This window comes from Capsicum annuum, chromosome 3 (genome assembly GCF_002878395.1).
Source record: "Capsicum annuum cultivar UCD-10X-F1 chromosome 3, UCD10Xv1.1, whole genome shotgun sequence".
Classification (NCBI taxonomy): domain Eukaryota; kingdom Viridiplantae; phylum Streptophyta; class Magnoliopsida; order Solanales; family Solanaceae; genus Capsicum; species Capsicum annuum.
The window spans coordinates 294,309-310,209 of NC_061113.1; the positions used below are offsets into that span (position 1 = coordinate 294,309).

General features: G+C 32.3%; 2 protein-coding genes across 2 annotated transcripts; one reads left to right on the forward strand and one right to left on the reverse strand.

Moving 5' to 3' along the window:
* Window positions 1-4,489: 4,489 nt before the first annotated feature.
* Window positions 4,490-7,122, reverse strand: LOC107866541 (ABC transporter G family member STR2). Its single transcript, XM_016712578.2, has 4 exons — window positions 6,581-7,122; window positions 5,774-6,486; window positions 5,168-5,634; window positions 4,490-5,092 (listed from the first exon to the last, which is right to left on the reverse strand). Exons 1-4 carry the CDS (start codon window positions 7,037-7,039, stop codon window positions 4,569-4,571), a joined length of 2,163 nt encoding a protein of 720 aa, XP_016568064.1. The 5' UTR covers window positions 7,040-7,122; the 3' UTR covers window positions 4,490-4,568.
* Window positions 7,123-10,613: 3,491 nt separating this feature from the next.
* On the forward strand, window positions 10,614-12,185 carry LOC107866543 (late embryogenesis abundant protein M17). Its single transcript, XM_016712579.2, has 3 exons — window positions 10,614-10,794; window positions 11,152-11,268; window positions 11,856-12,185. Exons 1-3 carry the CDS (start codon window positions 10,701-10,703, stop codon window positions 12,086-12,088), a joined length of 444 nt encoding a protein of 147 aa, XP_016568065.2. The 5' UTR covers window positions 10,614-10,700; the 3' UTR covers window positions 12,089-12,185.
* The last annotated feature ends 3,716 nt before the right edge of the window (window positions 12,186-15,901 follow it).

Consider the following 15,901-nt stretch of genomic DNA (forward strand, 5'->3'; position numbering starts at 1 on the left):
TTTAGAAGTGGTAAATGTTGACACATTATAAAAATCATTCATATAGTCATATGTGCCAAACCAAAGAGAGCGAGACATAAATGTTGATGGTACAAGTCTTTTGCCCCTATGTTACGCCGGTTTGATAAATTGTGAATCATTACTTATATTTGTTACTAAATTGACCTCTAATTCTTTATTTTTTAAGTATGTGGTTAAATAAAATTAAAATATATATAATTTAATAATTCTCAGGCATAATTTGTAAGATATCACAATAACGACAATTCAACATACCTTAAACTTGATAAACGTTGACACTTATAAAAATTATGCATATAATTCGCATCAGTCGAACAAAAGAGAATGAGATATAAGTGTTAATCATATAAGTCTTTCACTCCTATATTACGTCGATTTGATAAATTATGAATTATTATTTATTACTAAAATGATATATAATTTTCAGATATAATTTATAAAATATTATGATAACAACAAATCAACACGCTTTACCTTGATCAAGTTTTACGACAACGGTTATTTTATTCGAGGATTCAAACCTCATCTATCTGAACAATGTTTTTATAGACTAATACTAAATTATTAATTAATAATTATTATAAATATAGTTATAAGTAGTTGAACCAAGGATTAATAATTGAACATAGCTATCACAAAAGTGTATTTGTACAATAATTTATATCTAAATAAATAAGTGATTAAATTTTGCTATTTTTTAATCAACTTATTATAACAAATCTAAACAAATTAACTTTACTAAATTTTACTTTAGACTTGTTTCATCGAAATAATATTTTTATCAGTCCAGTTTAATTAATTTTGTCAATGATGTGATTCAATTTTATAACTTGTAAGTTTCAAATATAATTTATTTAGAAAATAAATATCTATATTAACGATTCTATTAACTTCAATTAACCAATTATAAAGAATTTTAACAAAAAATTAATATGTTTCACTCAAGCTTCATCATGATCAAGTTTTTAAAGAATTTTAAAGGTGTTTATTATTCGGATTAATTCAAATTTACAGGATCTTATTTATAAGTTTCAAATATAATTTGAATAAATAATTATTATATATAATTATTTTATTAATTAATATACTTTATCTAATATTTTTTTTATAAATTCTCGCTAATTATATGAAGATAGATACAAATTGTTTGTCGAGGATAAAATCACTTACGATATATATATATATATATATTGTAAAGTAAAATTTTCTTTATAACTATAGTCTGCAACATAATAGATTTCATAGTAATAAGTATAAATTCTTAGTCATGGACCATATAAAATGTGTATATAAATTCCAGCCACATTTATTACTACAAATGTTACGAAAAAAAAAATATTGTGGTTAAATTATTTAGCAAAATAATTTTTTATATTTAACCACAACGTATTTTGTTAGTATATCTATCTATATACAAATATAAAATAAACAAAAAATAAACATGCCAAAACATGCTATTATTAAAATTCTGAGTGAATTTGAGAATTTCTTTCAATATCACTTATATTTCATTTAGGACCACAATATTACTCAACTATTAATTTTTTCCTAAAAAAATACTAAACACCTCAAAAATATTCTTTCTCTTAGTTGACATATCATGTCATTAAAATCACATTTTTAAATAATAAATTATTTAATTCATCAAACTCATTTACTCAAAATTATAGTTTTATTCCTTTTTTTAAAAAAATGCATTAGTTTAATTTTACTGTTTAGAAATTCTTTACCATACTTAATCTTTATCATATTATTTTAAATGTAAATTAAAATCTCTAGATAACTTATGTAATTTAGTGATATTATTTTATTTAGAAAATAACTGATCTTTGTAGGTAATTATATATAAAAATCAGAATAATTATCTAGGAAATTAACTCTAGAAAAAAAGTATAAATACCCAAGTATGAGAATTTCTTCTTAATAAAATAATATATATTTTTAAAAAGATAAATCTATTATTTTTGCTAAATGAGTTTGCGGAGTTAATATGCTTATTATTTTTTTTAAAAATGATGGTTTACTGACATGACATGCTAATTAGAAGAGGAGGAAACTTTCGAGGTACTCAGTATTTTTTGAAAAAATATTAATAACTGAGTGATATTATTTTCTTAGCAAAAACAAAATGGAATTTTTATAAGCGACTCCAATAATATTTATAATAATTCAAAAAAATAACTTTAGAAAAAAATTGAAAGTTTAAGTAATGATAAAAGATTTCTAAGCATGAAAATTTTTTCTTAATAAATTAATATATTTTAAAGAAAAGAATAAGAATATAATTTTGACTAAATAAGTTTGATGATTTAAATAAGTCTCTTATTAAAAAAAATAATTTAATAACATGGTCCGCCAATTAGAAGAGAAAGAGACATATACGATACTTGTTTTTTTTTTTTAGAATAATAGTGAAAGTTGAGTCATATTATTATCTCTAAAAAGATAAAAATAATTTTTGTAGGAAATTAAAAAATTATGAGTGGCCAATGGCGAAAATAACCCTTGAAAAAATATATGTCAAGTTTTAGTACCGATAAAGTTTTTCTAAATATAATTTTTTTTAAGAAACTAATGCATTCTTTCAAAGAAAAAAAGAACTATAGTTTGATTGAATGAGTTTGATGAGTTAAATAGGTCTAGTCTTTTTTTAAAAATAAAAATAAAAATTAGTGACATTCATGTCAACCAAGAGAGAAGAAGACTTTTGAGATGTTTACTATTTTTTGAGGAAAAAAGTGATAGTTGAGTGATATTGTGATCCTAAATAAAACATACGTGATATTTGAAGAAAAATTTTAAAACTTAGCTGACTATTTCAGAAATTCACCGTTAAAATTCTATTTCCATACAATAATTTTCATATTCGTTAATAAAATCATAAAATCAAACAAGATAAAAAATAAGTAAAACAATTTAATTAAATTTTTTAAAATATGTACAAAGTATAAACTATACTACATAATTAAAAGTTGAACAAAAATTAAACAACTACAAATGTGAAAAAGAAAAAATATAACTAACAATTAATAAATAAATTTGTACTAATTAATTTTTATTTTATTAATAACATATTATTACATTGCCAAAAAATTGTGGCCAAAAAGATTTTTCCATTTTTTAATTGTGTAATTGCAAATTAATAAAATTAAATAATTATAATTAAATACATAAATTATTCATTCTCGTGTATTGGGATAGTTTTCAATGTATTGAAAAATTGTATAATAAATAAAGTAATGTTAGAAATTTAAATTTAGGATGAAAAGGGTAAAAATATCTTAAAATAAATTAGTTTATAATGTGAATAACATTTATTACTATTATGGCCAAATTTTATGGCCAAAAAGTTTTATAAAGTCAAAGTTGAAGTTGTATTTAATTATATAATTTTTTGCAACGAATAGAAAAGAATATTTTATTTAAAATTTATGAAAATGGAGACATTGCTCTAAATTAAATTTACAAATTTTATGACCAACATTAATTTTAAAATAAATGAGAATGTATTTGTGATAAAGTAGAAGTTGTTTGTATTTATTTTATGGGTAGTACTAGTACCTCCTTGATTGCACTATTTGTAATTATTACCTATCATCTTCTATAGTCAAACAGGAGTTCAATTATGATAATCTGACATAAGACTATGATATCATAAAACTGTAACAGAATCATATCATTAAAAAAAAAAAAAAATTCACAAAATAACATAAGTAATAATTTCAACATATAAAGAGTTTTGGGATGTCCGTCGCGGCCAAGATCCCGGCTCAGGTCATGACAAAATGGTATCAAAGCTGCTTCTGTGTCAGCCTTGTCGATGTCATGACAGAATGGTATATAAGGATGCTGGGTATATAAGCCGTGCGGATGCCCGTCGCGGCCAGGGCCCTGGCTCGGGTCGTGACAGAATGGTGTCAAAGCCGCTCCTGTGTCAGCCCTGTCAATGTCGTGACAGAATGGTATATAAGGATGTTGGGTATATAAGTCGTGCAGATGTCCGTCGCGGTCAGGGCCCTGGCTCGGTCGTGACATTCGTCCAACCCAACTTTTGATGAACTGAGTTGGACGGATCAAAATGGATTGAGCGGGTTAGATGAAGCTAAGTTGCTCCGACTCTCCAAAAATGCTGCCACACCCGTGTCAGATCCTTCAAAAATACATTATTTTGGAGGATCCGACAAGCACCCATTGATATTTTTGAAGAGCAACATAGAGATGAAGCATGTTGTATGGACTAATTTTGCCAACTTTAACTATATGTCATAAAACTCTCAAAAAAAAAAAGGCACTCCGGTGCACCAAAGCTATCGCTATGCGCGGTGTTCGGAGAAGAGCCCCACCACAAGGGTGTATCGTACGCAGCCTTACCTTACATTTCTGCCAGAGGCAGTTTCCAAGGCTTGAACCCGTGACCTCATGGTCACATTACAGCAACTTTACCAGTTACTATAAGGCTCCCCTTCTATGTCATAACAAAAAGGAAGTGATATTACATTGATATTAATCACATAATTGAAGTTTGTATGTGAACAAATCATATAATTTCATTTTCTCTGATTCTTTGAAAAGAATCTAAGAGCAATATAAAATAAAACTCTATAGAAAACAGCCCATCCTAACATTACACATACATTTTCCCATTTCTTGTTTGAATCTTGTGAAATGTTAAGTGATTTCAGTATTCCAAAACCAGTAACATCTCTTCCAAGAGGGTCTTTTCCAAAAGATTCATCAGTTTGATACTGATTCATAAGTAGTCCTTCATATGGATAAGTCATTGTTGAGACATAATTCATCCATTTCCAGTAACTTGGCATGTCGTTCGTGTCCAAGAAATAGCCACAGAACAAGAAAAATAGCGCGGTGAAAGCAATCACAGCTGCGTATCCTAGTATGTAATTTGGTACCACTGAGCTCACGAATATAACGAATGAATTAGTGGAGAGCAGTGACATGAATAGAACTACCAAGAAATAGATGAATGGCCCTCGAAGCGATAGTGCAAACCAAACAATCACCGCGTAAACTGCAGCCTGGAGAGCTAGGAAGGGAAGGTAAGTAACCAGACCTGCAACATCATGTACAAGACTTATTAGAACAACGTTTGAAGTACGTACTTTTAGTTACTAACATGGACTAATACCTGCAATTGTGTAAGAAGAGGCCCTATACTTATTGTGAGAGGTCTCGCGGATGAAGACAAATCGTTCTTGAATGAAAGCAGGAACAGCATCATTGGACGAAAAGAAAAGGAGGGTGCAAGTGAAGATGAAGAAACTGAGGCGATTTGTAATCCCTTGAAGGTTCTCTTTAGGACGCAAGAACATAGTAGCCATCATAATTCCCATGGCTGTTAGTACTACGAGCCTAGAGAGGAAGAGTTCAGGGGTGCGCATGATGTTTATGAAGTTTCGTCTCATCAAAATCCATGTCTCTGTGAAGAAGGAATTCGCAAACTTTGGCCCGAGATCATGAGCAGAATGATTAGTATCATCAGCAAAATCATAGGGCGTCAAATAGTCATTTTCATTAACGGTGTAGTCACTACTATGCGGAGTTGGAGTATTTTGAACGATCTCTGAAGAGTAGACGTAGCATCCTGGAGAAGAACTTCACAAACATCCCATTTATGGTTAGTCATATTTAACTTATATATACTGATAACGTAAATTTGTTTTACAATAGCATAGCATTTCAACATGTAGTTGTAAGTTACAATATCTAATAGAAGTGAAATTGATGTTTTTACCCCATAACACTAGAACTTCTATGATCATTGCGTCTAGCTGGCGAAAAGCCTATAGACTGTAGGACACCACTCCGGCTGGCACTCCTAACACTGTGATCAAAATCTGTGTCATCTTGTGCACCAGTTTGCAAACGCAGACGTTTGCTTGACTTGTCACGACCATGTGCCTCCACGGCCTGATATTTAGCACGGTGTGCTGTCCGGGCGGGTGATGGGGGCACAGTGGAAGATGACATCTCGTGTTCTGCTGCACCGATTGGTGGAGGCTTCATACCAGTAAGTGCAAATGCAGCTATTGCTTCAACTCCAAACTCAGATTGATCATATTCCTGAATCACATCAATTAGGTGTTCTATTGGGCTTTCGTTCTTGGGCACTTTTCGTCCCATCCTGACAAGATGATGAGATACATCATTCGGTGCTCCTTGGTACATGAGTTGTCCGCGAGCCAGGATGATTAGATGATCAAGAAGCAATTGAATGCGGTGTGAAGGCTGATGAATCGTTAGAATCACAGTGCTTCCAGCTCGGGCTATATCGTGCACCTTCTCAATTACACTATGCGCACTGGTTGAATCAAGACCTGAAGTAGGCTCATCCAAGAACAGCAATGAAGGTCCATGTATAATGTCCACTCCAATTGACACCCTACGACGTTCACCTCCAGATACTCCTCGAGTCCCTTCATCACCTATGTAAGTGTTCCTGGTCGACTGCATTCAAATAAACGATCACAACAACACAACTAACAAGATATGTTAAAAGTTACTACAGCATCGATCAGGGAATGAGTTGTAGTCCACTTACAGACAGTCCAAGCTGCTCGATCAGCCTCTCAACACGCTCCTGTTTTTCGGTATTAGAGAGTGATCCTAATCTAAAATCAGCAGCAAACATGAATGTCTCATATACAGTAAGCATTGGGAAAAGTCTATCATCTTGCATTATATAAGCTGCACTTCTTTTGATAAAACTTGGGCTCAAATCCAACCCACCCATAGACACTTTACCCCTAAGGCTTCCACTTGCAATTCTTCCAGCCAATCCATCTAAAAGTGTAGACTTTCCAGCACCACTTGGACCCATAACTGCAGTAATGCAACCTTTTGGTGCATAGCCTGTTATCTGGTGCAACAAGTCCACTTCTTGACTTAACCATTTCCCATTTTCATCTTTGAGCCTTTTTGTCACTGTGTACGTTAGGCTCGAGAACTCGAGCCCCCCGGTGTAGTTTACTGGCTTACCTATGTCCACAACATGCCCCATCGTCAAGTAATATACACCGTCAGTGCACAAAACTTAAGCTCGCCTGTGTGATTTATTGTGGGGACTAGTTGTATGTCTCCCAAGGAAATTGGATGATTTGCAAGAGAATTATAAGGTTGAGGCTTAGAAAATGACTTGCCACAGCCTAGTGAATGAAGGAACTTCCAAAGCTAAGTTAATTATATTAATTAGCATTGATTAATCCGGTTTTGAATTTGTTTTGTTCATTAAGGAGAAAATATTTTCTTGTTTGCTTCATCCTTTATGTTCTACTTCTTCTCGTCTTTTCTTTGATCCATTGTTTAATATCCTCCTTAATATTATTACCATTTTAACTTTCATATAGAAGTCTAGTTTGTCTTCTTGATAAGTGGCGGAGCCCGGATTTTCAACAAGGGTTCACATTACATACGAACGAATCGAAGGGGTTGACATCTACTATATATGCATAAAAAAAAAAAATTAACCATGTATATACAGTATAATTTTCTGTCGAAAGAGGTTCGGATGAACCCCCTATCCCAAGTGTAGCTCCGCCCCTGTTCTAGATGATTAATTGCAATCTAGACTTTGTGACTTGTATATAGTATCGTCAGTCAGGTAAATTAAGTTGGGAAAGGTCGAAATACAAAGGTTTATCATATGCAACCTTATCCTGCATTTTTGCAAGAGACTGCTTCCGCAACTTGAACCTGTGACTTCCACAAGCCGCATGACAACAACTTTACCGGTTACACCGGCTACCTAGTGCTTCTCAGTTTTGGGCTTATGGGCTGAACTCCTCCTGTTGGTCCATCAGGCCATAGTCATGTTACTAGCAAAATGCCCAAGCCTACCTCTTAGCCCAATGTGAGAACCAAAGTCTGGCTTTTAACAACAAAGGGAAAAGGACACTCTATAGCACTTTTTAAAATAAATAGCCTAAGTTTGAAAACTTTCCCAAAAGTGGCTAATCAGATGTACTATTTCCACTTTATAGTCATTTCCTAATTTGGGTCATTTTAGCCTACATAGTCCATATACAATACTGATACATTCTATATACAATACTGATACAATATTCAACTTAGTTAATTCGGCCCTTTTAAAAATATTTCAATTTTTTTTTGCTATAAATTTTTTAACTGATCAAATATTCTGCTTTTTTTATTGTTTAAAAATAATAATAAAATTAAATAAAAATGGTATAATTGTTAAATAGAATATGTATCTATATAAGATATATGTATAGAAATTATATAATTCTATAAATATGTATATGTATAAAATATACATAAAAAATATATAGAAAGCGTATGAAAATTATATAATTGTTGTATAAAACATGTAAAAAAAAAAAGTTCAGTTACTGTATAAATTGTGTATCAAAACTGAATAATTTTTGTATAGAATATTTATATCTATAAGATTTGTATAGAAACTGTACAGAAGATGTGTAGAAACGGTATAGAACAAGCCAGTAAATTGAAATGGCTAGAAAGTGGTATTTAAATTCCATGGCCATTTTCATGGAAATAATTTGATTTGAAGTGTCGTTTCTGTCCTTTCCCCTTTAACAAAAGCAATTTTCTTTTGGGGAAACAATGTAAATTCCGATAGTTTGGAGCTTAATTATAGAAAATCCTGATGTTTTTGCATAACTATTGAAAATCCCGATTTTGGGTCTGCGGATATACATAATTAGCTTCCGATACATCCAACAAAGATATATTTTTTCCTTTATAAAGATACATAATTAGTTTCCGGTACATTTTTTTTCAATTTGGGACCTGTCGAGATACATAACTAGCTCCCGATACATCCAACGAAGATATATAATTAGTTGTGATTTGTGTAATTATTTTGTAGCGATGAAAATTTGTGTAAATATAATAAGTTAAGTGGTATATGTTTATGTTATTTCTCCTCCTCCTTTTGGATAATAAGCACTTGATGAAAACTTTGAGAAAATATTACTCCTCCCAAAAATATGACTAGGCACAAATTAACATATGGGTTTCTTAATTCCCTTAGAAGTACTATTTCATATTCAAAATCTTCATTTTATATAGCATAAATCTTTTTCAAAATAAAAAATTCTAAATTTCATAGGAAAATGTTTGATTTTCCATTTTTGGGACAGATATCTTTATCTTTTTTTCTTTTTTTCTTTTTTATTTTTAACATATTACAATTCTGTAGAAGCATATTCTTGTTTTGGTCAACCAAAATTTGATAATATGCATTACCTCATTGGTTGGACTTATATAGTGAAATAATCTATATATGACTTGTCATTTTTGACTTTTGTACTAGTGATGCATGCCCTTAATTTGGGTATCAAATAATTGAAACAAAATAATGTCAATTTTCTGGAAGTAGCTTTGCTATACATACGGATTACCTTTATTGATCTTATCACTTTTAACCACTTCAACACATTGTGTTTCTAGTTTTTTACTTCTCGTAATCAAGTTATATATAGTATATCATCAGTCAGTAAAGTTGAAAAAAATAAATGATATGCTATATAAATTTGTCTATAATTATATAACTTAAAGACTAAGTTTTAATATAATTTGAATGATATGATAATATAAAAAATGTTTTATACTAACGTTACATTGAATTTAGAAACTTCGAATACGCAATTTTAACTTTATGCGCGGTTAGAGTTGTGACCCGAATTTTATTGGTCCGAACCTGAAAGTTTCATGGTGCGATCATGTTTGTGATTTTTCAATGGGGTATGTGGCGTGATAGTGTAGGGCCCGATTCCTTTCATAGTGAAATTCCTCTGTCTCTGCCTCTGCCCGTAGTTTTTCCCACAAAGATTTTCACATAAATCTTTGTGTTGTTCTTGTTTTTCTTTACTTGTGGTTTGCTTATTCTGTCCGAATCGCAACATGCGCGTTTGTACTTATAAATTTACAAGGTAAGTAACATTATCTCTCATCATTAATATAAATATCGAATAACTCTATACATCAAGGCTTTGAAGGACGAAGAGAAATGATCACCTAGTGATTTTGCATATGCTAAGATTTGAATTTACAACCTCACAATTCTTAGTCCACTTCATTGATCGCTAGGTCATACCTTTACGTGTCACTAATTAATTTCATTGAACTGCCTTGGTTGTGATAGCCCAGATCAAGTCAGACCAGGGGCGGAGCTACTCTTAGGTCGGGGGGTCATCCGAACCCCCTTCAATGGAAAAATATACTATTTATATATAGTTAACATTATTTTTTTTTACGTATATATAGTAGATGTCGAACATCCTTTGATTAGTTAGTATGTTTACTTCTGAACCTCCTTAGTGAAAATCTTAGAGTCCGCCATCAGACCAAATAGCTGCTATGCATGCACGTATTGCAACTAAATTGATAAGGATTGAACAAGATGAAGATAGTAAAATTTAATTTGATTTGATAAGATTTTGAAATAAATAAAATAAAATAGAAAGGATACAAAATCCTCAACAGCCAATAACATTTGCATATGTTGGCATCTAAGAGAACATTATTGAAAACATTTATTGCATTATTTGGTCCTTTCTCCATTATAGTAACCTTACTAGTTACTACTACTCTTTTGCTATAAAAAGTGATTAATATAGCAAATGTTACTCACAATTCCAATTTTCACAATACTTTGGTTTGTTTAAACCCAAATAAAAATGAAACTTAAAACTTATATTCTCCCTGTGCTTTTAGTTCTTCTCATATCCTATTATGTAATTGCTGCTGAAACATCCCAAGATGATAAAAAAGGTAATAATTTTATATTTTCATATACCATCATGTCATTTCACCTGTTGTAGCAGATTACTTATCATAATTACTTACAAGACACAAATTTCACATATTTTAAGAACACTTATTGTATATACTCTTTGGTGATTTTTTCTGTCAACGATGTATATAACTTAAACTCATAACTTATGATACTCTTGAGTTAACTAGATGGCTAGGTAAAAGTTAATTCCTTATTGGATGTTTACTATGTGATACTTCTTTCGTTTTTATTTGTTTGTCTGATTTTGACTTACAAGAAGTTTAAAAAGTAAAGAACGTTATTTTAAATCTTGTGATCTCAAAGTAAATGTACGTAAAATTTGTGGCATGCAGCGGAGGAGCCAAAGGAACCGAACCACCACGGCGGAAGAGGCAGATGGGGAGGGCGTTGTTATTATGGCTGCTGCGGCCGTTATACCAAACGTGGTTGCCAGCGTTGTTGCAAATCTCGTAATTATATCTATCTTGTCATACTTTTCACTTTTTGAGATTTAAAGCTTCTTAATATAATTTTGACTGTGTTTGACCATAAAATCTTTAAAGTTTTTAAAATGAAATTTACATATTAAAAAACTAAAAGTAAAAAAGTTAAGTGTTCCCTACATTTCAAAATGATTGTCTAAGTTTCGTTTTTCGAAATGACTAGCTGTTTGACTATAGAATATTATCTAGTTTGCTAATATTATTGGTCTTCAATAAATATCTCTTCTAGGTGTCTTTTTTTTTTTTTTTTTTTTTGAAATTTAGAATGCTAATATTTATCAAAACACAATCTCTTAACATGTAATAAATAATTTATTCAGAACACAGTCGATCAATTGTCTTTTTTTTTGAAAATTGAGAATGCTAATATTATTGGTCTTCAATAAAATATGTCTTCTAGGAAAAATATATTCTTCACCATATCTCTACATATTCATACGTGAAGAGAAAAACACTCTTTTTCATCATATTTATCAAAAAAAGAATCTGTTAACATGTATAAATAATTTATTTGAAATTCCAACTTGTGACGACTGTGTGTATATATACAACAGAAGAAAGCGATGAACACGTAGTGACTGGTGATGATGACTGGGAAGTTGGTGGTAGCTGGAGAGGTGGAGTTGGAGGCGGTAGCTGGGGAGGACGTGGTGACTATTGGGGAGGCGGCTGGGGCGGTAGCTACTGTCGATATGGATGCTGTCATCGTGGTAGATTTGGTGGATGCTGTTACTCACTTGCTGATGCAAAAGCTTATAATAATGAACATCATCAAATCCAACCTTGAAAAGTTTTATGAGATCCATGCACATGTACGTAGTTATAATGAGAGAGTTTTTATGTAGTTATAGGAACAATAAGGATGCTTAATTAGCTTATAATTTATATATGTGTATGGTTTTTTGTTTTTGTTTGTTTCATTATTACTTTTGCCTTTAATTAAGGTTAGATGATTTCTATGATGGCTAGTTTTGAGTAGTCAAGTTTGCATGTAATCTAACGCCTTTACCCAAACTATTTTCTCAAATACCCACTTAATTCCACCTCATCATCAACTTTTCCAACTTAACAATTTCAGTCCCAACCTTTATAATAATTCACTTTAACCCAATACTTCCAACTTAATAAATTCACCCACAAGTTTCTAATAATACACTTCAACCCACTCCATCATCCACCATTATATATATATATATATATATATATATATAATTATATATATATATATATATATATATATATATATATATATATATATATATATATATATATATATATATATAAAAATATTATCTAGGTTTCCAAAAATATTAAAAAAAATAATTTCAAAATCACTCACATTACTCAAAACCACTTTAGAAAGTGCATTACAGCAGCTCAGGCGACTCCAAGTTCATTTCTTTATTCCATAAACCCAACAATCATTGATTACAAACAATATTTCCAATTTCAAGTATTTGTACGAAAATCTGCGCAGTCATCGACCTGTCCTTGCCAGTCATCGACCGTGCATACAACACGACATACACTATAAGCATAATCTACCATCGACCGAAGCTTAATTCTAGGATGTCTATTGTAGAATTTGTTCTGGTTTCTGGTGATTTCATGGGAGAATGGGTGGAGACTTCGAAATGTTGGAAATGGAGATCATTTACCAAGGTGACAATTACCATTCTTGTTCGCTGCAACAGTTCGAACAACGAATTTGTTGCAAGCGTAATGCAGAGCGGTGATCTAGATTGCGCGTTGAGCGTCGTGGTGATTAGTTATGTAATGCATTAGAGGGAAAAGGTGAATCCTACGATCATAAATAGCGATGTACGTGTGCTGACGTACATAATGGATGCTGATGCAGATGGCTTTAGGCCAATTTTGAGGATAAATATGGTTGAGAGGTCCTTTGAAGGACCGCTGAATTAATCAGCACCAACACTGCAGTGCCCGGCAGTCGACGATGATTTGAATGATTACGAGAACGGTGTCGATGATACAATTAATATGGAAGATTATTCTATGCATATGAAAGACTTTTGTCACGCCTCAAATCCTATTGGGGCGGACTGGCACCCGTAACCGAAGAGGCCCGGGAGAACCAACTCATAACCTTATACTTCCCATGCATACCTCTATGACAACCCCAAAATTCGGACAGCATCATGTCGCATATAAAAGGAAATAATCACCTGTATAAGCTCGAGCACACATATATATGTATATACAATACTTGGCCGTTGGAACCATCACGTCTATTAACAAAACACCACCTTGACTGTACATTAGGTCTACAAAACCTCTAGACAATACACAGAGTTTAACTAAGGTCGGAACACACCCCGCCATATAACTAACTTCTATACAATACCAAAAGTGACTGGATATGACATGGAAAGCCCCGAAGCAAACTAGAGCTCACCAAAAACAGCTGGATATCCTGGCTCCTACTTGTGCGGTGTATGAGCTGAGGTACCTGTGCCTGCAGCATGAAATGCAGGTCCCCCGTGGGGGACGTCAGTACGAAATATGTACTGAGTATGTAAAGCTGTAGATAATCACATATGATATAGGAGCTCAATAGAAATCAGAAACAAGTGAATAAATCGTAATAGGAGTGGACCACACTTACTAGAACTTGTGACAACCTGTACATTGTATTTATTCAATTACTTTACCTTCGTTCTTATCATCTTTGTAATCATTATTGTACTGTACTGTGACCATTAGGCTGCCTCCAGTACATATCAACTGGGATCGACCCATGATAGGCTTATGCCCCTGGGATACCACCCATAAACACATAACTAGGGATCGACCCATGATAGGTTTATGCCCCTGGGATACCACCCATAAACACATAACTAGGGATCGACCCATGATAGGCTTATGCCCTGGGATACCACCCGATAAGAGAGAACTTCCATCACTTAGTTCAATTAATCTTTGAGATTGTTATTTCGGTTGCCACCACATTTTTGATACTTTGAAACAATGATACATCAATAAGAGATATATAAATAGACCATCAATGCAATAACAATGAAGTAAGAACTCATTGGCACATCAATGAAGTGTTTTGGAGTCATCAATGCCATAACAATGAAGTAGGAACTTATTGTATATCAATGAAACATTTTGGAGTCATTAATAGCACATGGATCTTGTTTGAGTAACCGGATACCTTCTGACATTCATTAGTGCAATAAACATGTAAGATTTGGAAAACAAGTAAGTATTGGAATGTCTTGACATCTTGTAGGGTGGTAATAAGTTCATTGGTAACGTAGGACATCATACAAAACCATTTTGGATCACATGTTACTGAATAACTTTGGAAACTTTCTTAATAGAACAATTGTTCACTTTCATGCCAAAGATATGGTATGGAGTATGCTTTACATACCTGACTATCAACCTTCAATACTAGTCCCAAATGGACTTCCCGTCTTTTTGGATTACTTATCTACAATGAACATATATAACAATCTAGTATTAGCGACCAAACGTTACAATTCAATTATTTGAATTTACCAAACTAGTGGTTAAGTATTAAGCCTTAATTACACCATAAAGGGTGTCACTTTAACCCTCTTATACTCCAATTACATTCACATGCCATACATATTCATACAACATCCTCCAATATCAAGTTTGGATTCATTTATCCTTCCAACCAATCCATTAAATCAAATTGAGCCATAGACATAAATAATCATCAATTCAATAGTATATCACCATATCCACCTTCCATAACTCAATTACCATATCCACATTCCACAATTCAATACAATCAAGCCATGCAAAATAGTCCATAACCCTATTTTCATCACTTTTCAATAACAACCAATACGTATAATCCTTTATCACACATATACATATGGAAGAGAACAAAGGCAAACAATATTCATACCTTAGAATTCACCTCTTGATTATGCAATCCTGTTTGCACAAATAATAGGTGCCGTTGTAAGCTCTCGAGATGACAAACACAGTTATCAGATTACTTTGGAATTTCTACGGTTGAATCAAAAGTAATTTAAAGGTCAAATTTGGCTAGGGTTTGTTCTTTCTCAATGATTGATGATGAAAATGAGTTTTTGAACTCATATACATGTATATATACACATATTCCCGTCCATAATATCATAAGAAATGACCAAAATGCCTTTAAAATTTAAAGAATGTCAAATCTGTCCTTTGGTGGACTGTTTTGGTAAGCTAAAGTAGATCGACCATAACTCTTTGCTCCGATATTGGATTTGGGTGAAATTGGTATAGTTGGAAAGATAATTCAAAGGGCTTTCATTTCATATAAAGTAGGCCATCCAGTTCGTCCTGCACAAGGAGTTATGATCGTTCGAAGTTGACCCCAAAAATTTATTTTGAGAGGCTGAAGTAAAACGAGTATAACTCCTTACTCAAATGTTGGATTTGGATGAAACCAATTGCATTGGAAAGAAGACTCAAAGATATTTCTTTTCATAGGTCGCAACTATCCCAGTTCATTATATTAAGGGGGTTATGATCGTTCGAAGTTGACCCAAAAAATTGACTGGCCTCAGTAGTTTGTGTGCAGGAAATTTTCCTGCACATTTACTATTCT